Source organism: Mustela erminea, chromosome 13, assembly GCF_009829155.1.
Source record: "Mustela erminea isolate mMusErm1 chromosome 13, mMusErm1.Pri, whole genome shotgun sequence".
NCBI classification, from domain to species: domain Eukaryota; kingdom Metazoa; phylum Chordata; class Mammalia; order Carnivora; family Mustelidae; genus Mustela; species Mustela erminea.
In genome coordinates, this window is record NC_045626.1 from 56,743,629 (window position 1) to 56,765,894 (window position 22,266).

At 40.0% G+C, this 22,266-nt stretch overlaps 1 protein-coding gene across 12 annotated transcripts in view; it reads left to right on the forward strand.

Moving 5' to 3' along the window:
* Positions 1 to 22,266, forward strand: part of PTPRM (protein tyrosine phosphatase receptor type M) — a 761,675-nt gene that overhangs the window by 302,214 nt on the left and 437,195 nt on the right. For all 12 annotated transcript variants that reach the window (XM_032310611.1, XM_032310612.1, XM_032310613.1 and 9 more), the window contains one exon: positions 15,214 to 15,292. In XM_032310611.1, coding sequence (XP_032166502.1) covers positions 15,214 to 15,292 — 79 coding nt within the window. The remainder of the gene's footprint in view (positions 1 to 15,213; positions 15,293 to 22,266) is intronic.

Below are 22,266 nucleotides of genomic sequence, written 5' to 3' on the forward strand. Positions count from 1 at the left end.
AAAAACAAATACCATAGGACTTCACTCATATGTGGAATTTGAATTCATTTAATTCAAACGAAGAAAGGAAAACAAGAGGCAAAGCAAAAAGCAGACTCTTAACTATAGAGAACAAACTGGGATTGCCAAAGGAGAGGTGGGTGGGGGATGGGTGAAGTAGGTAAAGAGGATTAAGAGGCACACTTAACATGAGTGATATATGGAATTTTTGAATCACTCTTGTATACCTGAAACTAATGGAGCAAAGTATGTTAATTAAATCAGAATAAAAAAATATATAAATTTAAAAAATAAATTAGAACAGTGGGTTTCAGAGCATGAATTAAGAGGTCCATTTCTGGGTTGGACTGTTGGAGCTCTAATTGAGCAAGAGTGCTTGCTGACCATGCTCCACTGCCAATGTTTCCTTCCATTTTTATGGGAATATGGCAGCCATTCTCAATCCAGCTTCTTCTTGCTGGACAGGGAAGATGGAGGTCTTTTTCAAAGTGGAAGGAAGGTACCTGTTGCTGTATTAATTAATTCGGACTCATTAAAGCATGTGAATTGAAAGAATATAGCTTAGGTACACACCACAAGGTGAGCCTGAATCCCGAATAGAACCCTGCTCCTGAGAGTAGAATAGCCAAGCCCATTTTGATTATTTCTTTGAAGACAGACTTTATATCTGCCATTATCCATGAAAACAAGTGTTCAAATCAATCTCTGACCCCTTCCCCTATTCTATCCAAGAAAGGGGTGTGCTGGCCCATGGTTATTATAACCATGTACCTTGCCACCTAGTTTTCTTTTCTTTTTTTTATTTTTTTGTTTAAGATTTTATTTACTTATTTGAGATAAAGTAAGAGCAAGTGAGAGGGCATGAGTGGGGAGAAGAGGGACAGAAGGAGGGAAGAAGCAGGCTCCCCACTAAGCAGGGAGCCCAACATGGGACTCGATCCCAGGACCCTGGGATCACCACCTGAGCTGAAGGCAGACGCCCAACCAACTGAGCCACCCAGGCACCCAGTCACCTAGTTTTCTTGATGCTTGCTTCTACCTCTGATGAAGCATTAATATGGACCCAGCAAGAAGAATGAATAATGACACAAATTCCCCATAGCTCGGCTTGAATATATGCTAGAGCCATACGGTTATCCACGATGACTTTAGCAGGGGATTTGAATGATTTATGATCATTAGCCACACTGGTTAGAACTCAGGATAAGTTACGAAGCATGTGTTCATATGCAGCAACCACCCCCGCCCCACCCCGACCCCTGCCATGGCAACTATGTATAACCACAGAAATATGCATTCCCATCAGGAATATTCCCTGGGAGGCCATATCCTAGTCTGGTAAATACCTTCAGGGAGCTGGCCCAGTGCTTAGTTTCTTGAGAAGTGTGGAGGGAGAAGGCAGTCACTCAAGTGACCAGAGATACTGTTTCAGGATAGAATTTGTAGCACAGTCCCTGCCCAGGGGACTCTATCTAATTTTCAAATAAAGACAAACCCAGCCAAGAGTACAAAGACAAAAGGGAGAATCGGTCTACCGAATGGGCAGCTCGTTCCATCCAGTCTCTGCCCAGGTTCTCTGCCCAGCTGAACCTGGCTGTGAATATATTGCCCATAGCTGGAAAAGAAATAGATTGTTGCTTACACATAGGGAGTTTGTCCTTTTTGGCTTCATGTGGTATCTGATTGGGGGAATATATGCCTTTTGTGTGTGTGTTCTGGAAATTACCTCCTTTCATATCATAAGGAGAGGGACTGTAACACACAGGGGTGCCTTCTGATCATCTTGGGAAAATCTAGCGATTCTAACCCTATACATTATTGTCTGGGCCTTAAGGATTGGACTTCTGTTCCCCTTGGGAACTCCTGAGGGATCATAAGCTGTGTGTACCAAAGGGTCTCCATGGTCCAATACCAACTGGGTTTTTGGGTGACATTTCCAACACTTGACAACACAAGTAGTTGAGGGCAAATCCTGAGTTACACAAACTAGTGTTCTCTTTCCAAGCTAGGGAGAAAAAAGACATGATTAATACAGTGCACAGGATAAGCATAGTGGTTATGTGTTCTCTTTTCTAAAGAGGTATTTTAAGTCCTAATTAGAGTGACTTTCCCAGTAGGAGAGTTTGGTGGTCTCTTCTATCTCCTCCTTTTCTACTAATGGGCACTGTTTAACTCATGTATCCACAGGTTCACTTTGCCTAATTTCAGGGAGGAAGTGGTGGCTTGTAGGACATCATAAGGTCCAAACCATTTGTCAGTTAATTTTTGGTCAAGTCTATGTCCTTTCCAAGTTTTTAAAAAGAGCTTGTCCCCAGATTGAAATGGGTGCAATGGTCCTTCCAGCAAGGAGGCCATCCTAGAGGAAGCAAACGAAGAATGATGGTTAATATTTTGGTTCAAGTGTTGTATGGATTGTTTAATTTTTGTTTCTCATTCTATGTGGGTGGGGGCCAGGAGTGATCTTCCATATGGAGTTCCATAGGAGCTCCCTCTGAGCCCACGCTGAGGTGCCACCCTTATGTGGAGAAGGGCGAGCAGCAGTTCCCTTTCTCATGTTAAATGAGTTTCTTGACTCAGCTTTGTGATGGTCTTTTTCAAAATATGGTTCATTTTCTCCATTTTTCTTGTCGACTCTGGGCTGTGGGAAACCGAGCAGCTTGTTTCACACACTTTTCCTCCCTCAAATTGAATACCTTAGAAGCAAGGTCTACCAATTGAGAGTTCATGGCTGCTGCTCTCTCAAGCTTCTAGAACCTCTTTCCTATATCAAGGGCACTTGGTCCAAGGAAGTCACATTAACCATTCTCAGGTTTTCAAGAGTTTCAGGATCATCATTGGTATATTTTTGATAGACTTGATAAATCCTCTCCAGAAACTCGGAGGGATCATCATTTAATTTTTGTTGAATTTCCTTGACTTTATAGTAAGCCTTTCTTTGCTTCAGCACCCCTCACTTTAGTCCCATTAACAACACCTTCAGGAGTGGTTCACCATTCCTTCAGCAACAGTTGGGTCCCAACCAGGTTTGGCCACCAGGACTGCCCCTGCCAGTAAGGGGGTATTACCTGTTTTGTTTTGTTTTTAAATCATACATGTGCCAAGCCTCCTCATGGGCTTCATCATTCACTTACTAGGAGTTGCTAATTGGCTGTAAGGAGCCTACTTCACAGAGTCTGGCTAGCTGCTTAAGGAGGCTTGTCCATGGCAAGAATAGTAGTGAACCATTCAGACATTTTCTGAGGATCCTCTCTATAAAGTGTGGTTTGACTTTTTTCCAATTTAAAAGGTCTGACTTAGAGAAAGGTGTCTGTGTCCAATAGTTTCTGGCAGGCTGTCTCTGGGGATTCACCCCTGCAGGATAATGCTACAAAGGAACTGCCCCGTTCCAAATTGGGGTGCCTCCTGACCACATTTGGTGTCCCAGAAGGTCTTGAAAGGGGTAGACCATTCCTGCCTCCCAGGGAAGAGCAAGGAAGAAGAGAAACTGAGGTAGATGGGGCTCTGTGATTATCCACATTTGGGGCCAGTAGAATTCCCAGGATAGGGAATTTGAAGATTGTAACAATCGGAGTTTCTCATTTTTTCCTTGTTTGACCTCGGTTCTCACACACATTCACCCCGGCTTTCTCTCAGTAGGCCCACTATCCTCACCAGCTTTAACCTCTGTCTTTGCATCATGAGCTTAGAGCCTTTATGGGCTGAATATCTATTACTTAACAGTTTAAAAATCTGAACATAGGGAATTTCATTTCATTTACTAGATCTTTGACAAAGTAATTCTAATTGGAGGATTGGATGGTAATTTAGAGACCCATATATTTTTTTCTCATTCTAGTATGTATGTAGGCCATGCAGTGTTGCAATTAAAAAAAATCATCCTCTTTGTCATTGGCTCATATGTGGATAGTGCTGCCAGAGTATACCCCAAAGGACTGTCAGAGAGGACAGAATAGGGTTTCCCACCCCAGAAAGGGAAGAAAGGAATGAGTAGGAAATGAAAGAAACCAAACCAAACAGAGTCCTTTTTCAAATTCCCACCAAGGGAAGCCGAATTCCTTGGTGAGACAAAGTTGGGGACTATGAGTTGTACAATCACGATTTCACACTGCTGGATACCAAGTGTTGGACCGTTTAGCCCTAGGGTAGAAATCAGAGCATTTTGGTCAGCACTGGTCTAACTTCAGAAACCCTAAGTCATTGCTTCCCAAATCCATTTCTCTTTTCAAATCATGCAAGAAGTGAAAGTTGGGTCAGCAAAGGCAGGATACAGATCTTCGCTCACAGGTGGTCTTAGTACAACCACTGGGATTTCCCTTGGCTGCCTGCCCCTTGGAGGCAATCCAGCCATAGTGGGGGGTTGAGGTGCCACTGGTCAGGATTCTGCGAGGGTGATCACCCACCCAAGCAGCATGACCTTCTGGCTGGCTCACCAAAAACTGTCATCCATCCACTTGTCTCAGCCACTAATTCGGGAAAGAATGAGTGAGACCTGGGAGCTGTCCTGGGCAACCGCTCTACATCCCGCACATGGAGATGCCCCAGAAACTGGATAGATGGGAAGCACAGCTCCAAGCTGGGTCTGCCTCTGCTGTTCCTGACCAAACTCAGATAAACTTGCCACAAGGGAAGCAGATAACATAGGACAGGAGAATTTGGAACCCCCCTGGGTGCTGGCAGCTGGTGGTGGTCGCAGGCTCAAGCTTTAGCAATCCACCTCTCCCCAGCAAGATGGACATGTTGAACTTACAGGGGTGGATACATCATACCTTGCTCATAAGAGTGTGATGACTGTGTGTTTAGTAGCCCCTACGCTTCCTACCTCTTAATGTGACGTCTTCTCTGTAATTAGCTGTGGAGAGTCTGTCCTGCCAGTCTTCCATTGTTTTCTGGGTTATTTACATTGATTGGGTGTTACTGAGTTGTATCCATGGGACAAGGTGAGCTTAGGGTCCTCCTACTCTGCTGCCTTTACGGGAAGCCCCTGTCCTCTGCATTCTTTGCTAAAAGAGGAACAGTATGTTTTAAGAAATCCATGGGAACACATTTGGCTCTCATGCTACTATGGACCTAGAACTGCATATGGGAAGTGAATCGATTCATGTGATGGTTTTTTACCTTCAAAGGTACTGTTTTTATTTATTGTTAAGATCTTACCACATCTCTAAGTTTCCTTCTCAGCTTGTAGTTAGTATTTGATGATCAAGGATAAGGACTTGTTCTGAATTAACATCTCATACTTCTCTGTGGTCTGTTGCTTCTTGCTTATCTGCACTTTTCTTTATAACTTTTCTATTTTTTCCCTCAACCTTAATTTCTTCCATATCCTATTTTATAGAATGAATATTTGAGCTATTGTTAGAAAAGAGAAGAATACTCGTTCTTTTTAAAACATGAAAGAAAAAAAAACAAGAAAGAAAAGTGAGGACAGTCATGTTTTTTGGTTGAAAAGTAGATGAAGTCCTGAAAGAATGAGCGAAATGAATAGGGGAGACCAAGCACCAGCAATTCACTCCAAGGGGAATCTTGCAGTCCTTTGAATACCTTTAACTTGGGAAAGTGGTCTTTTTCTTGAGTCGGTTAATATGTCCATATAAACAAATAATTCAACACTTTCTTGCTGATTTTTTAAAAATATTTTATTGATTCATTGGACAGACAGGGATCACAAGTAGGCAAAGAAGCAAACAGAGAGAGGAGGAAGCAGGCTCCCCGCTGAGCAGAGAGCCCGATGTGGGGCTAAATCCCAGGATCATGACCTGAGCCGAAGGCAGAGGCTTTAACCCACTGAGCCACCCAGGTGCCCCACTTTCTTGCTGATTTCTTAAAGTCATGTAGGTTGTGGTTCAGCTTTCACTCTTATCATTAGAGAAAGTTTTCTTTTACTATACAGGTTTTTGTGAATGGTTATGAGCCACCTTTGCTTTTTTTTTTTCATGAAAACCAGAAAGGGTCTCCCAGGTTTGATGAGGGAGAACAGACGTATACTATTTAATCCCCTTTGTCCTAGGGAATTGACAGATGACTTCCACCAACACATTTTCCGTGGTGAGTATTTGTGTTGGTAAGCAAACCCCTTTTCTTTGCTCACACATAGCAAGGAAAAGTGGCGGCATGGAAATCTAATTTTGCCCTTCAATGGAGCAGGGAGGATCAGGGATGCTGCCGTGTTAAACTGCTTTCATCTCCTGTTTGGCAGACATCTGAAGGATAGCCTGATGTCAAGCCCCTCCCAGGCCAACCTCCAAGATGGCTTTTCACGAGCGCTAGTTAGTGGTTTAACTGCCTGTTTCCTACCTGAGAGCAAATGGCTATCCCTGTAGGCTCCAGAGACTGTGGGTTCCAACATCTTGTCTCCTGAGATTTATTTGTTGAAATATTGAATGGATATTGATTCTCTTTATTCTACATTTCTTTACATCCCATGACTGCAGATGTTATCTGGGAGCCCTCAGTAAAAATGAGTATTGTGTCCTTCCTGTGCCCGAGTACCTTGATAGAAATGGGGACTCAGTGTGAACCCAAGCACACTCGTGCCGCTGATTTTCATTCATGGTTGTTATGTTCTGTGAAGTCACAGTTAGTGACTTACTTACTAATTTAGTGACACACAGTTAGTGAGTTTGTGAATACTGAACTGTTGCTTCCATGGGAGGAAGTAAGAGATTAGTCCTGCGAGCCTCCGGTCTCTACATTTTCATCAACTGACCGACACATGTAACCTTGTTCTATGAGTCTTTCTGTTAAAGACTCCTTACTTGATGTACATCATTGATTTTTTTCATATTAGACTCAGCCAACAGTACTTATGAGACTTATGCCTCAGTGAAACTTTGCTAACACATGTCTTTACTCCATAAGACACATCACAGCCTTCTTGTGCTTCAGAACGCTAGACAACACCTCAGCACTGCAGTTGGGCGCCATTTTAAATGGTAGAATCACCAATAAAAGGCACAAAAAATAGGAAAAATGCGTTACTAAAAACACTGGGATAAGGACACTTGTTTATGGAATGAGAACCAATTCAAAAGACAGAGCATTGGCTTGACCTCAGCTGGGATGTGTTGGTTGAGCAGTTCAGATTTTTGTCCCTCTGTACATGTCTGAAAATGACTGTGAAAGCTTTTCAAGTATTGATTTGGGGGTTTCAAATAAATTAGTGAGTGGGCAAATCTACAAATACAGAATCCGCAAATAATGACAATTAATTATATTTTCTGTCAGGCCAAGTCCAAAAAAAAAAGAAAGAAAAAAAGAATAAATACTGGGTTGTGGCAAAATTCTTCCAGAATAAGCAGCTAGGATGGCTTTGTGATTTTTGTCATACTGATCAACCACTTTTGCTTTCAACTTTTTCAAATAATCACAGTTCAGATTGACTTAGAGGGCAAAGATATTTTTCCTAAAATTGTGTGTATCTCAGTAAATACAAACAAAGACATTTCCCTGAACTCTATCTTGTGCCAATAGAACATCATGTAGAATCTTCATGGAGGGTTGGGTTCGAATATTAAAGTGTTATACATTCTTAGTAGTTCCATTTCTTTGCAGAAGATTTGACTACTAAATGAGTTGGGTTTTGTTTTTAATTTGATTTAATTTTTTATACAGTGTTTTGAGGTCTAGCAAGTAATTATTTTCTTTGGTTTTGTTTTAGGATATTGCAATCATGCGTTTAAAAAAAATAGTAAGGATACTATGAGCTTCAGTGTGTATTGGGAATGGTACCCATGTGATGCACTTGAAGCAAGTCAAGCCATGGGAGGGCTTCTCCATGCCATTGCTGGAGTATGAGGCTCCCACGTGGACTGTAAGACATGTTGTATTTGGCAGTGACAAACTACTGCTCTTGATACATGCTCTCTCGTTATCCAGAGTAATGGCAGTTGGAGAGCCATGCAGGAAAGTTTTTTCTTAACTCTGGAACCCATGTAGTCATAAATATTTCAGTCTTTGTGGGCCAGATGATCTTTCTGACATCTATTGAGCTCTGCTGTTTTGGTGCAAAGCTGCCCTGGATGACACACAGTTGAATGAACATGACTGTGTTACAATAAAACTTTATTTGTAGATATTGAAATTTCAATTTCACAGAATTCTCATGTATTGCTAAATACTATTCTTTTGACTTTGTCCCACTGTTGAAAACTGTAAAAACCATCCGTACTTTGTGGATAACAGAAAAACAGAGGTTGGGGCAGATTTGGCCTGTTGACTGTAGTTTACTGACCCTTGTCTTAAAATTTATGTTGTTAAAACTATGTCATACAACTGTTCCTTGCATCTACATTTCTAGGTCAAGTAGATGATTACTACATTCCTTACTTAAATCTGGAAGTAAAAATTGTAGAACATATGTGTATATGTATAATATATGAATTAAAAATATATATATATATTTGTGTGTGAATGCATGGTTGTGTATTATATATATCTGTGATGTGTATAGATAGATAGGTATGTATGCATATATGTATAGATCAGACATATGTAAGTGTGTGCCTGTGTGTATATATATATGTGAGTGTGTGTGTTCGTGTGTGTATTCTTCATATAGGTAGTCTCTCATGTCTACTAGTTAAAGCAGTTCAGTAAAGAGTCCAGACATACAAGTAAATTAGACCTAGAATTACACCCTGACTCTGTAATCTACCACTGTGTGATCTCAGAAAATTTACGTAATTCTTTTCTGAGTCAGCCTCCTCATTCCTAAAAGGGAATTTACTTACTTACCTCATATGGTTGACTGGGGAAACTTACATAATATATACAAAAGATACATGAGACATAGATGGGTGCAATATAAGTGGTTTTTAAATTTTTGAATTTTCCTAAAAGAAAAGACGTGTGTTTCTTAAAGAGACCCAAATGTCACTTCCACAATAGACTTACAACATATTCTATTCTATTTGATAAAAGTGAGCATGGGCACATCTGTAAATCAGTTTCTTTCACCTTTCTTTTTCTTTTCTGGTGGTGCCATTGGTGTTCTCATGTTATTGCTTCTTTCCTCTGACCTCAATCTTTCTGGCCCTCGATGCTGGCGTTTTCAGACATTCCAGGGACTCCCGCTGGGTTCTGCATACACTTGCTACACTTCACTAGAACAATACCTGTACTTTCAATAGACTATTTCCTTATTTGACAAAGACAGACAAAACTATTCTTGCTTTTGAAAGCTTTCTTGGTAAGGGCACTGGCTAGAAAAAAAGTATGAAGTGGAAAACTTGCCAGATAACAAGAATTCAAGACAAGGAAACCTTTTGTGGGAGTGTAAAATCTGCTTTTAAGACACCTATTTAAAATAGGCTTCATGTCCTCAGCTACATGTCTTAACCCTCGTGTTTGTTTAGATGTTCAAATCAACTTAGCAGTCCATCTGAGATTGTTCAATATCACCTAAATTCAGGTATTTTCATTTAATCGTATTTATTTCAAAATAGCAAACTTTTCAGTACTAATCAGACCTACTTTATAATTATGATATGTGTTGAAACATTTATATATTAAATTATAAACTTGATGAAGCAGCTAATAAAACTTATAAGCACTTTAACTGAAATTACATAAAAAAGAGGTGGAAATGGTCTTTTTAAAAATATTTTTTTTAATTTATTTTTAAAATTTCTTTTCAGTATACCAGAATTCATTGTTTATGTACCAGACCCAGTGCTCCATGCAATATGTGCCCTCCTTAATACCCACCATCAGGCTCACCCAACCTCCCACCCCCAACCCCTTCAAAACCTTTTGAAAAACTTGCTTCAGTTTTTGGAAAGAAGCATTGATGCTATCACTTCCCAACTTGTAACACATAATCCACCTTCTTAGGTATAATACTAAGTCATGTAAGCATTTTATTGGTATGTTGTATGTCAGTATATGCATGTATGTGCAGTGTGTGGACAGACCCACATAAGCTTACCTATGAAGATTATGTTGTCCTTGTTGTCTCTACAGTTAGAGACAGTCAGTGCTGGAATCTGCCAAGATTTTGAAGTTTACTTTCCAAAATTTCTCTTTTTAAAAAAAAAATATTTTATTTATTTATTTGACAGACAGAGATCACAAGTAGGCTGAGAGGCAGGCAGAGAGAGAGAGGAGGAAGCAGGCTCCCCGCTGAGCAGAGAGCCCGATCCCAGGACCCTGGGATCATGACCTGAGCCGAAGGCAGAGGCTTTAATCCACTGAGCCACCCCGGTGCCCCAACTTTCCAAAATTGCTAATGAACTGAATGGAGCAGTCCAGTGTTTCCTGGGTATATTTGCAATCAGATGCTTCTTTGTAGCCCAGTTGGAAGACTGAGGGGAGCAGATAAAGTTTCAGAAATAAACCTGTGTTTGATTCTTTTGTTGTGACCTCACTGGCAAGTCGTCTTGCTGGGAATCTGGAGTGCATGAGCCTGTTGCTGTGTCTCTCTGCACTGTTGTCTGGCTGAGACACCTGTAAGTCCTTTTAGGGGCAGCCGTGAGTTTAATGAGCAGGCTGAGAATTGGGTTGCAGTTTGTGTTGGCTGTGTCAGAGTTGTCCTGGTTGGCTGGGCAAGGAGGTGACAGTCCTATGGTGGAGAAAGGTTACAGTCCTATGAGCCCTTTATTGTTCCCACCTGTTATTTGGCCATTGTCTTGTTCTGTTCATTCATTGTGTTCCTTACTGCATTCCTTATAAAATTGTCTAATATTTGTTTAGCTCCCTCTCATAGCTTAGAGCAAATATCCTATAAATAGTTGGGTACTAAGACTCAGAATCTTTGAGTGTGAAACTTTGAGGGTCATAAGTTCTGTGAATGTGATAGATGAAAAAAAACAGGTTCAGAGGCTTTAGAGTGACTTATGGAGGTCTCACCTGTCTTCCCCTCCTTTCTTTCTCTCCCCTTCTTTCATAGCGCCATGGTCCTATATTGGTTTAAATGAAATATTGTGCTTTAAATTTACACATGGCAACTTCAAAAATAGATCCACATGAACGTTTTTATAGGTACGTTATATTCTAGAGTTAGCATATCTCTTCAAAAATGCGGATTATTCCGTTTTTAGAAGAAACTTCAGCCCTTGTAGTTGATAAAGTAAAAATATAGTTTATTGTGAGAAGGACAGTTTTGCATCTGGTCTGGTCATGATGCTTATCACGGTGCCTGGAAGAAAGAGGACACCCTGTGGAGACTTGAATGAATGCGTAAGAGGGAGGGAAGAAAGGTGATGGGAAGTCAGCTGGGAGGAAGGAAGGAGGATGAACATGCCTGGTTTTGGCTTTCAAAATACCCTTTTCATGACCAGGGCAACGGAGTTCTTGGGTAGGTAGTGGACATGGACATTGGTCTATAGAGAGACCATTATGACCAGAGTAGCTGCCTGGGTCCTGTCCTGCCTGCTGTTGCTGTCTCCGGCCAGGCAGGATATGACTGGTACCCAGGGCCCCACCTTTGGGGGTGTCTGGAGGGCTTTTTCCCCTACTTGCTCTTGGGTCTCATCTGCTTTTTGTTCTCTCAGCTGTCCTCTTCTAGACTTCAGTAGAGAGATAAATAATATCTCATGGTATATCTCATGGTATATAATAATATCGCATGGTAATACTATGCTTGCTTCTCTGTGTCATCAGTGGAAAAAAATAACATATACATACATACACATATATATATATACATACATACATTTTACACACACACACACACACACATGAATAGAACATAGTGTTGTTTTTGTTTACTGTTTTTTGTTTTGGTTTGGTTTTTCATTTCTGTTCAATGTTGGTTCTCTCTTCTCCCCTGTGTGTTTTGTGTTTCAGTGTGGTGGAATTGTGGCACAGGGTCATCTAGTCTAGCAGGTGTTTCTGGGATGACTTCTTATCCAGGGACCCCCCTGAGATTTTCCATTTTGGGCTCTGCTGATTGCTTTCTCCATTTTTACATCCACTGCACACACATAAATAATGCAGTCCTAGGGCTGAAGGGTTTGTTCAGGCAATGCGTAGTAGTGAAACCATCCAGAAAGACTGGGTTTTTAACAATTATTTTGTATTTGAATCTCTTTGTTCTTGAAATATTAAGCCTTGAAGAATTTTTGCACAAAGTGATAAATAAGATAATGAGATGATATCTGTCTAGTGTATGTACCATGTTATGCACTTAATAAACCATAATTTATAGTTACTTTTTTAAGTTGAAATTTTTGTGGAAATAACTGTGGAGTCAGATGCAGCAGTAAGAAATAATACATGGTACATACTACCCAGTACATAGTACCAAGTTTCCTCTAATGGTAATAGTTTGCAAACCAAAAGTATAATATCACAACCAAGATACTGACATGGTTGAAATTTATAGAGCTATTTCAGATTTTCTGTTTTACTTGTACTTGTTCACACGTGTGTGTTTATCTAGTTCTATACATTTTTTTAAAGATTATTTATTAATTTATTTGTCAGAGAGAAAGAGAGAGAGAGATCACAAGCAGGGGGAGCAGCAGGCAGAGAGTGAAGCAGGCTCCCTGCTGGGCAGGGAGCCTGATGCGGGACTCAATCCCAGGACCCCGGGACCATGACCCGAGCCTAAGGCAGATGCTTAACCGACTGAGCCACCCAGACGCCCCCGGTTCTATATATTTTTTTTGCTTTTTTTACTGTAGTAAAATACAAATAACATAAAATATATCATCTGAGTCGCGTTTGTTCAAGTATACAGTTCCACGATATGAAATACCACTGGTTACTGGTATGAAATTCTTACTATTGTGCAACCTCACCAGCATCCATCTTCAGGACTCTTTTCATCTTGGGCAACTGAAACTCTATAATCGCTAAAACAGTAACTTCCCATTCCCCCTCTCCTCAACCCCTGGCTACTATCATTCTACTTTCTGTCTCTCTGGATTTGATTGTTCCAGGTAACTCGTAGTGGAGGGTCATACAGTATTTGCCCTTCTGTGGTGGACTTATTTCACCCATCGTAATGTCTTCCAGGTTTCTCCACGTCATAGCGTGTGTTGGAATTTCCTTCCTTTTTAAAACTGAATAATATTCCATTGTACGTATTTACCCCACTTTGCTTACCCATTCATCCAAGTGTCCATTGGTGTCCACACCAAGTGACTTCTGTGTTTTAGCTATTGCAAATAAATCTGCTATGAGCTACACCGTTTTATTACCTGAGTAGGTTTGTGTATCCACCACTACAGTGAAAACCTTAAAGGTTCCAATGTCACAAGGATTATTCACTAGTGTTGTCCTGTAACCACCTTCCCGAGCCTTCTTCCTCTCCATCCCTAAGCCCTGACAGCCACTAATCTGCCCTCCCTTCAAAAATGTTGGCTTTACACAATCTTACATAAATCCCATAGTATGTAATCTCTGTGATTAGCCTCTGTGAATCCTATAGTATGTAATCTCTGTGATTGGCCTTTTCACTCCACATAATTCTCTAGAGATCATCCTACCATCAGTAGTTACTGCCTTGGTAATGTTGAGTAACATTCCATGCTATGGAACCACCACAGTCTTTTCTATCACTTACCATTGAATGCCATCTGAGCTGTTTCCAGGTATTGGCTACCAAGAGTAAAGCTTCTCATTGGTGTATAAGGTTTTTGTTTTTATTATTATTATTTTTTTAATTAATTTATTTATTTTCAGCATAACAGTATTCATTATTTTTGCACCACACCCAGTGCTCCATGCAATCCCTGCCCTCTCTAATACCCACCACCTGGTAACCCAACCTCCCACCCCCCACCACCACTTTAAACCCCTCAGATTGTTTTTCAGAGTCCATAGTCTCTCATGATTCACCTCCCCTTCCAATTTCCCCCAACTCCCTTTTCCTAACTCCCCATGTCCTCCATGCTATTTGTTATGCTCCACAAATAAGTGAAATGATATGATAATTGACTCTCTCTGCTTGACTGATTTCACTCAGCATAATCTCTTCCAGTCCCGTCCATGTTGCTACAAAAGTTGGGTATTCATCCTTTCTGATGGAGGCATAATACTCCATAGTGTACGTGGACTACATTTTCCTTATTCATCCGTCCGTTGAAGGGCATCTTGGTTCTTTCCATAGTGTATAGGTTTTTATAGGCATAAAACTTTTCATTTGTCTGAGAGTGCAGTTGCTGTGTTGTTTTAAGACTTAACAAGTTTATGTCGCATGAGCCACTGTCTCCTTGGTGATGCAGGTATACATAAATGGAGATTAAAATAATGTCATGTGGGCCTTTTTAATAATAGCCCGATAAGAGACAACTTTAGACAATCATGTTGAGAGCACTGATAACTTCTAACTGCTTCTATTTTTCTCCTTTGACCTCAATTTCTCTGAAGTGGCTTTATGATCTCAAAAACATCATTCATTTTGAGAACTTCAGAACACGTTGCCCTTCTTTTCCTGCCTTACTTTTCCCGTGATTGGGCACTTGTTAAAATCCTCTTGATTTTACCACCGTAAAGAGATTTTTACATCATTCTCCTCTTAATTCATATCATTGCCATTGGAGTTTCAGCAGCCATAGCATCTTTATATTACTGATATTGTGTCTTCCTTAGAATCTCTGTCCTACAAGAGGAGCCTCTGTAGCCTGGTCACAGCTGATGTTTATAGCTAGAGGTCCCAGTACTCCTCCTCTTCATGGCCATGGCCACATTCACCTCAGGGCCTTTGCACATGCTGAGGAAGTCTTACTCTCTTTCCTCATTCATAATCAGCTGTTAGGAGAAATGCAAACTCCTCACTGTTGGTCCTTTTGGTATATGTTATTCTAGTAGCCTTTACTTTTCTTTCATAGCCCTTACTTAGTTTGTTCATTTTAGTTGTATAGAACCCAAGGCCACATGGTTCAGCATGTCATAGAATCCCCTCAAAGGAGTTGACCAGAAAATATATTGTCTTAAAGCTATTTAAATCTCCATATCATCTCTGGTAAGTGACTTTAAGCCTCTGTCTTCCAAATTATCAGGTCTGGTATCACACCTCCTTATAAGGTGAATCTTAAGGTAGGATACTGTCTGACCTACCCCTTCCCATTAACCTCTCTGAAAATTGGATTGGGATCTTTTCTATCTTTGTCATTGTAGAACCAGGAGCATTGACTGGCAGATATTAGGCACTCTTGTTGGAAACATGAATGAATGAATGAATGAACAGACTATACATCTTATATGTAGGACACACTGGGTAAAACTGACAAAGTGAGTGAATGATGGAAATCTTTCTTCATTTTCCAGGTGATTTTTGAAGTGATAACTTCTGGACATCAAGGCTACCTCGCTATTGATGAAGTGAAGGTGTTAGGACATCCATGCAGTAAGTTGCCTCAACTCTTACACAGTTGGGTCCACCACTGGGGAGATATCTATGTTACAGATTAAGAAAAGACACTGAAACCTGGGGAGAAGTTATCCTGCTGGAAGAGTGCCCCAGCAATTCTTTAGGTATTGCTTTGTTATCCCAGAAGGCCAAAAACATCTATTTTGTGTGTCATTCATTGTATGTAACTGAGCATCTCTAAAATGAAGATTAGGAATGGGAACTAATGGCCTGCTTTCGTATAATCAGTCTTGCAATGATCTGTGGATTTCCCTTTTAAATAAAAGCACAGGTTAAACCTTGAGAATTTATGCATTTTGCTCCTAAATTCAGTGTATTACTGGCATACTTTCAAAGAATAGGACCCCAAACAGGACTGGGATGTGTCAAATACAAGATATGTACCTGAACCACTTAGGGACCCCAGAAATGGCCCGATCTTCATCTTTTAAAAATTAATACCTCAATAATTCCAATGGGTGATAAACATTCACTTTTCTTTTGGCTGTTCATTATGAATAGCTCTTAAGAGGCTGTCCTATTTGTATCTGAACCATTGCCATTAAATCAAAATAAAATATTGCATGTAAGCCTGTCCCATTTCTCCCCTGCATCTCCTGGAGCTGCCACTGGGGAGCTTCAAGCGGAAAACTTTGTACAGAAAGTGGATTGGTGGCAAATAGAATCATGGGGAACACTGGTGATCTAGGCTCTAATAATGGGTGGGAACCAAAAGGGAGACTCTAGCCAGAACCACAGTGACTGCTATGCCAGAGGAGCCATCCATGGGGGCAGGGGTGCTGAAATCTGCTCTCCAGCCACCTGACCTTTGCCGCCTGCCAGAACTTTTGTCACCACCCCTGTACGTGTGCCTCCTCAGCCTTAGGCTCAAGACCCCGAGTGGGATTGTCAGGGTTGCCAAGCTGGATCATGTGCTCCTTCCCTTGCTAGCAATCAGGGTCATCTAGGAAAGTGCATGGTGGCTTTTTCGCCTTCTCTTCTGGGAGCCAAGCCAAGACTTTTACCAAAAAAATACAAAGGGGCATTTCCTAACCCCAGAATAGTGCTTTGAGAGCTGAGCCACCAAAATGCTGTAAATGTCTGTGTAGGCATGTGTGTGCATGCGTGTGTGCATGCGTATAACTGTGCTTTTTCCCCTTAATCACTGTGTGGCTCATAAAAAGAAAGTATGGTTTGTCTTTTATAAATTCTAATAAGTAGTATCCAACTGTACAAATTACTCTGTGTTTTTTTTTCCTCCGCTTAGCATTATGTTTTTTAGGTCAATCCATGATATTCTATCATAAGAATATACTATATTTTTCTATTCTTCCACGAATATTTAGTTTTTCTCCCAGTTGTGCTTTAGGACAAACATGGCTGCAGTGGACAGCCCGATGTGCGTGCCGCGGGGTGCAGTGTACAAGAACCTCAGCAGGGTGTATTCTTAGAAGCAGGATGGCTGGGACGTAGGGTAGAAACACTTTTAGTTTTACAAGATGCTGCCAAATTGCTATGAAAAGTGTCTGAACCAGTTTATATTCCCACCAGTGGTGCATGGGAGCTTTATTTTCCCTATATCCTTGCCCAAAATTGATATTGTCAGACTTTAAATCTTTGGCCGGGTGAGAGATGACAGCTGCTTTATTTTTAGGGTTCCTGGGATTAAAGAGAGACTGGCTGGTTCTTACATTCCTGATTTCCACTGATGGTCCCTACCCCAGTTCCTGAGAAAGCAGTTATACCTGCAATGGTATTAAAGATACAAACATTTGCAGGACTGTCTCTGCTTTTATTGCCTGGATTGAAGGAATCATGAGCTCATTCCATGTTGTAGTTACGGAGAGCCCTTTGTGGTCATTATCTGAGGAAGGTATCATGGCACAGTCATCTGATCTCATCCAGAGGGATTTGGCCCTCTCGGGGATCCTTATCTGGTGCTCAGAGCTCGCCACAACACCCGAGTTCAACACTGCAATTGTCTTTCTCCTTACTGAGGCAGGTGTTACTTCTGTAACACACTGAGAATTTATCCCTCTTTTTTTTTTGAAAAGGCAGGAAAACGAACTATGCTGTACCTAATTGGAACAGCAGGGCAAATTTAGGAAGCAGAATATAATTACCTGAGCTGGAACCTGGCCAAATTCTCAGAGTAATAGGCTTGGGCTTGGAAAAATGCCGGGCATCTTCAAATGTGCCTAAGTGATCCCTCCTCGGATTCACCTCTTACCAGGAGGTTAAAGAGAATAGAGGAAATTGCATGCCTACTATGTGCTGAGTGCTCCCCGTTACTCAGAGAATCCTTCACCCCAAGTTGGATGTTTCTCCTGCCCTGTTGCAGAGGAATGGATGAGGCCACATTGGCAGGGGTCTGTCTTGTTCTCCAGCCTGGGTTTGTTCTCCGTCTGGCCATCTGCCAACAAAAGAACTCTGGATGTGTGGGTCCTCCCATTCCACAGGATCTGAGTCGTTGTCTTCAGAAAGATGCAGACTTAATTTAATGCTTGTCCTTCTGTCTGAGCCTCTCGAAATATGTCTTCTGCAGTTGTGTTCATTCCTTCCCAACTCAGCTGCTTGTAGCCGTAGAAATGGTGTTTATGGTCTCTCCTTTGGAGAATACTGGTGCTAATACCTAATTGGCTTTGCAAACCGCTGTTAAGAGACACAGAATTGCAAAACAGGCTCTGTACCAGGGTGATGTATGATATACCAGCACTTTGAACTGTAAGCTTTAAATGGTTTTGATGATGGCCCTTCTGTAGTTATTTTTTCCCTGAATCTCTAAGTTTATGGGGAAAAGATGCAAATAAAGATTTTAAAGAAGGCAATAGTTTGGTCTTAAAATGTAAAGCCTTGCAGGTAATATTTTAGGGGATTTCTTAGAAAGATTTCTAAATAATAATCAATTATTTTGAAATCGTGATGGTCATTAGATTTAAATCATAAGGGAGCATTAGTGTTTCAGAGCTAAAACTGTGCTTTCCGAAAAGATGCAAAACTGGTGAACTTTATTTACTTCACTCTAAAGGCTCCTGTTTGGATTCATAGATGTTTATGAGTAGGCATTTCAACATTTTTTTAAAAGTACTTGTTCTGTTAAGAGTATACAGTTGCTCATAAAATTGATTTTAATGTAGTGACAATAAAATGCAGGATCAGCATGAAATGTGGATATTGGCTGTGCAGAATCAGCAGCTCGATGGCTTAAGTTCACTTCTAATGAACACAGATAATTTTTGTATTTGGTATGCGCACTAAAAATATATTTTGAATTTTGTTCAATAATGCTAGTATAGTAAGAGAACCTGAAGAAGCATTTTTATCAGCTTCATAATGTTGTCTCCTATTTTTAAGAAGGTTATAAGCTATGCATATATGGGTATTTCTGTTATTACCTTGTAAGGCTGGCATATATTTTTATATCTTACAAACCATGCAGTGTTTTAACAGGTTTATTGATATATAATTCACATATCATACAGCTTACCCACCTAAAGTGAACAATTCAGTGTTTTTAGTATAGTCACAGAGTTCTGTAACCATCACCACAAGCCACTTTAGAATATTTTCATCACCCCAGAAAGAAACCCAGCCCCCACTGTTAGGTCAATTCTCCATTCCCTTGGACTCTGTCGTAGGCAATTACTAGTCTACTTTCTGTCTCTATAGATTGGCTTGCTTTCTCATAGTGCATTTAAGTGGAATCCATGGTCTTTTCTGTTTTCTTTCCCTGAGCACAGCATCTCATGGTTCATCCATGTTCTAGAGGGTTTCAATACTTCATTCTTTCTCAAAGCTTGAGAAACAGTCCGTGCTTTGGTATGCCGCATGTTCTTTACATGTTCATCAACTGATGGATGTTTGGGTCGTTTCTAATTTGAGGCTATTGGGAATGACACTGTGATGAACGTTTCTATTACGGGCTTTTGTGTAGACATTTGTTTTCAATTCTTTTGGATACGTACTTAGGAGGAGGATTGGTGGGTCGCAGAACAACTCTGTGTTTAGCATTTGAGGTAAGAGTGACATTGTTTATTAAATTGGTTTCTCCGTTTTACATTCTGAGGGGCAGTGGACTCTTGCTAATATTTGTCATTTGTCTTTTTTTTTTTTTTTCCCTACCTCAGTGACTTCAGAGTGGCACTTCTTTGTGATTTTGATTACCTAATGGTAAATTATGTTAAGCATCCTTTTGTCTGTTTATTGGCCACTTATATACCTTTTGAAAGAAATGACTTTAGATTTTTCCCCATTTCTTTCTTTTTTTTTAAAAAAGATTTTATTTATTTATTTGACAGGCAGAGATTACAAGTAGGCAGAGAGGCAGGCAGAGAGAGAGAGGAGGAAGCAGGTTCCCCACTGAGCAGAGAGCCCGACATGGGGCTCGATCCCAGGACCCTGGGATCATGACATACCTCACTGTAAAAATTTCAGGCATCAGCACATTTGTTTTAATATACATATATTATGAAATGATTACCACAGTAGGTTCAGCTAGCAACTGTCTTTTCATTATAGATACAATAAAAAGAAAGAAAAGGAAAACACATGTTCTCCTTGTGATGAGAACCCATAGGATTTAGGATTTACTCTCTTAACAACTTTGGTATATATTACACAGTGAGGATAGCTATAGTCATCATGTTTGTATATTACATTCCTAGTATTTATTTGTAACTTGAAGATTGTTCCTTTTGACCACCTTCCCTCCCCCTCCTCTCCCTGTAACCTTTCCCTTCTAGTGATTACAAGTCTGATCACATGAGTTTGTTTTCCTGTTTGATTCATTTTAGTTTCCATATGTAAATGAAATCATACAGTATTTGTCTTTCTCTGTCTGATTTATTTCATTTGTGTAATGCCCTTGAGGCCCATGTTGTCACAAATGATAGAATTTCCTTGTTTTTTTAAGGACTGGATAATATTCCATTGTATGTAACATACTTCTTTATCCAACTTCTTTTTCCACTCATCAACTGATAGAAATTTAAGTTGTTTCCATGTCTTGGCTCTTGTAAATAATGCTGCTATGAACATGGGCGTGCGGATATCTGTTCCAGTTAGTGTTTTTAGTATGTTTGGTTAAATTGATAGAAGCAGAATTGCTGGGTCATATGGTAGTTCTATTTTTAATGTTTTTGAAGATCCTCCATACTGTTTTCCATAATGGCTACACCAATTTACATTCTCATCAGCAACACATAAGGGTTGCCTTTTCTCCACATCTATACTGGTATTTGTTACTTCTTACACTTTTGATGATGGTCATTATAACAGGCAGGAGGCAATATCTTTTTGTGGTTTTAATTTGCATTTCTCTAAGGACTAGTGATATTGAGCATCTTTTATTTTCCTGTACCTATGGATCTTTTATATATCTATTTTGGAGAAATGTCTATCCAGGTCCTTTGTCCATTTTTTAATTAGGTTATTATTATTATTATTTTTTTTACTATTAAGTTGTATGAGCTTTTTGTATATTTTGGATATAAATCCTCATCATATATATGGTTTACATATATTTTTCCCATTCTATAATGTTGTCATTTCACTTTGTTGATAGCTTATTTTGCTGTGCAGAAGTTTTTAGTTTGATGTACTGCCACTTGTTTATTTTTTATTCTTCCCTTGTGCTTTAGGTGTCAAATCCAAAAGGCTATTACTAAGACCCATGCCAAGGAGCTGTATTCCTTTGTTTCCTTTTGGGAGTTTTATGGTTTTATGTCTCATATTTAAGGCTTTAATCCATTTCAAGCTAATTTCTGTGTATGGGGTAAGATATGGGTCAAATTTCATTCTTATATATGGGAATATCCCAGTTCCATTATTGAGAAGACTGTCTTCTTTTGAGTTGAGTATTCTTGAATTCCATTTAAAAAATTAGTTGACTCTGTGTGCTGGGGTATATTTCTGGGCTCTCAGTTCTGTTCCATTCATCTGTTTGTCCATTTTTATGCCAGTACCATGCCATTTTGATGACTATAGATTTATACTGTAGCTTGAAATCAGGAAGTGTGATGTCTCCTGCTTTGCTCTTCTTTCTCAGGATTTTTCTGGATATTCAGGGTCTTCCTGAGGTTCCATATAAGTTTTAGGAGTGTCTTTTCTACTTTTGTTTAAAAAAAAAAAAAGTGCTTTTGGAATCTCAGTAAGAATTGCATTGAATCTATAGATGGCTTTTGGTAGTATTACATTTTAAAAATATTAATTCTTGAGGTGCCTGGTCAGTTATGCATCTGCCTTCAGCTGAGGTTATGATCCCAGGGTCCCAGGATCGAGCTTCTCCCTATTCCTCTGACCCTTCCCCCTGCTCATGCTCTCACTCACTCTCTCACGCAAATGAATAAATAGAAAGTCTCCAAAAAATAATAAAATATTAAAAATATTCTTTCAAACCATGAAAGTGGACTACCTTGCCATTTATTTGTATCTTCTTCTTCTTCTTATGTAATGTTAGTCACCATACAGTACACCATTGGTTTTTGATGTAGTGTTCCGTGATTCATTGTTTGCGTACAACACTGAGTGCTCCATGTGATGCATGCCCTCTTTAATATCCATCACCCATCACACAACCCCCTTCCCTCTAAAACCCTCCGTTTGTTTCCTGGTGTCCATAATCTCTCATGGTTTGTCTCCCTCTCCAATTTCCCCCTCTTCATTTTTACCTTCCTTCTCCTAATGTCCTCTGTGCTATTTTTTATGTTCCACAAATAAGTGAAACCATATGATAATTGACTTTCTCTGCTTGATCTATTTCACTCAGCATAACCTCCTCCAGTCCTGTCCATGTTGAGGCAAAAAGTTGGTATTCATCCTTTCTGATGGCTGTGTAATATTCCACTGTTTTTATGGACCACATCTTCTTATATGTTTGTCTTTGTGTCCTCTAAAATCTTTTTTCATCAATATCTTGTAGTTTTTAGTGTAGAGATCTTTCATCTCCTTAGCTAAATTTGATCCCAAGTATT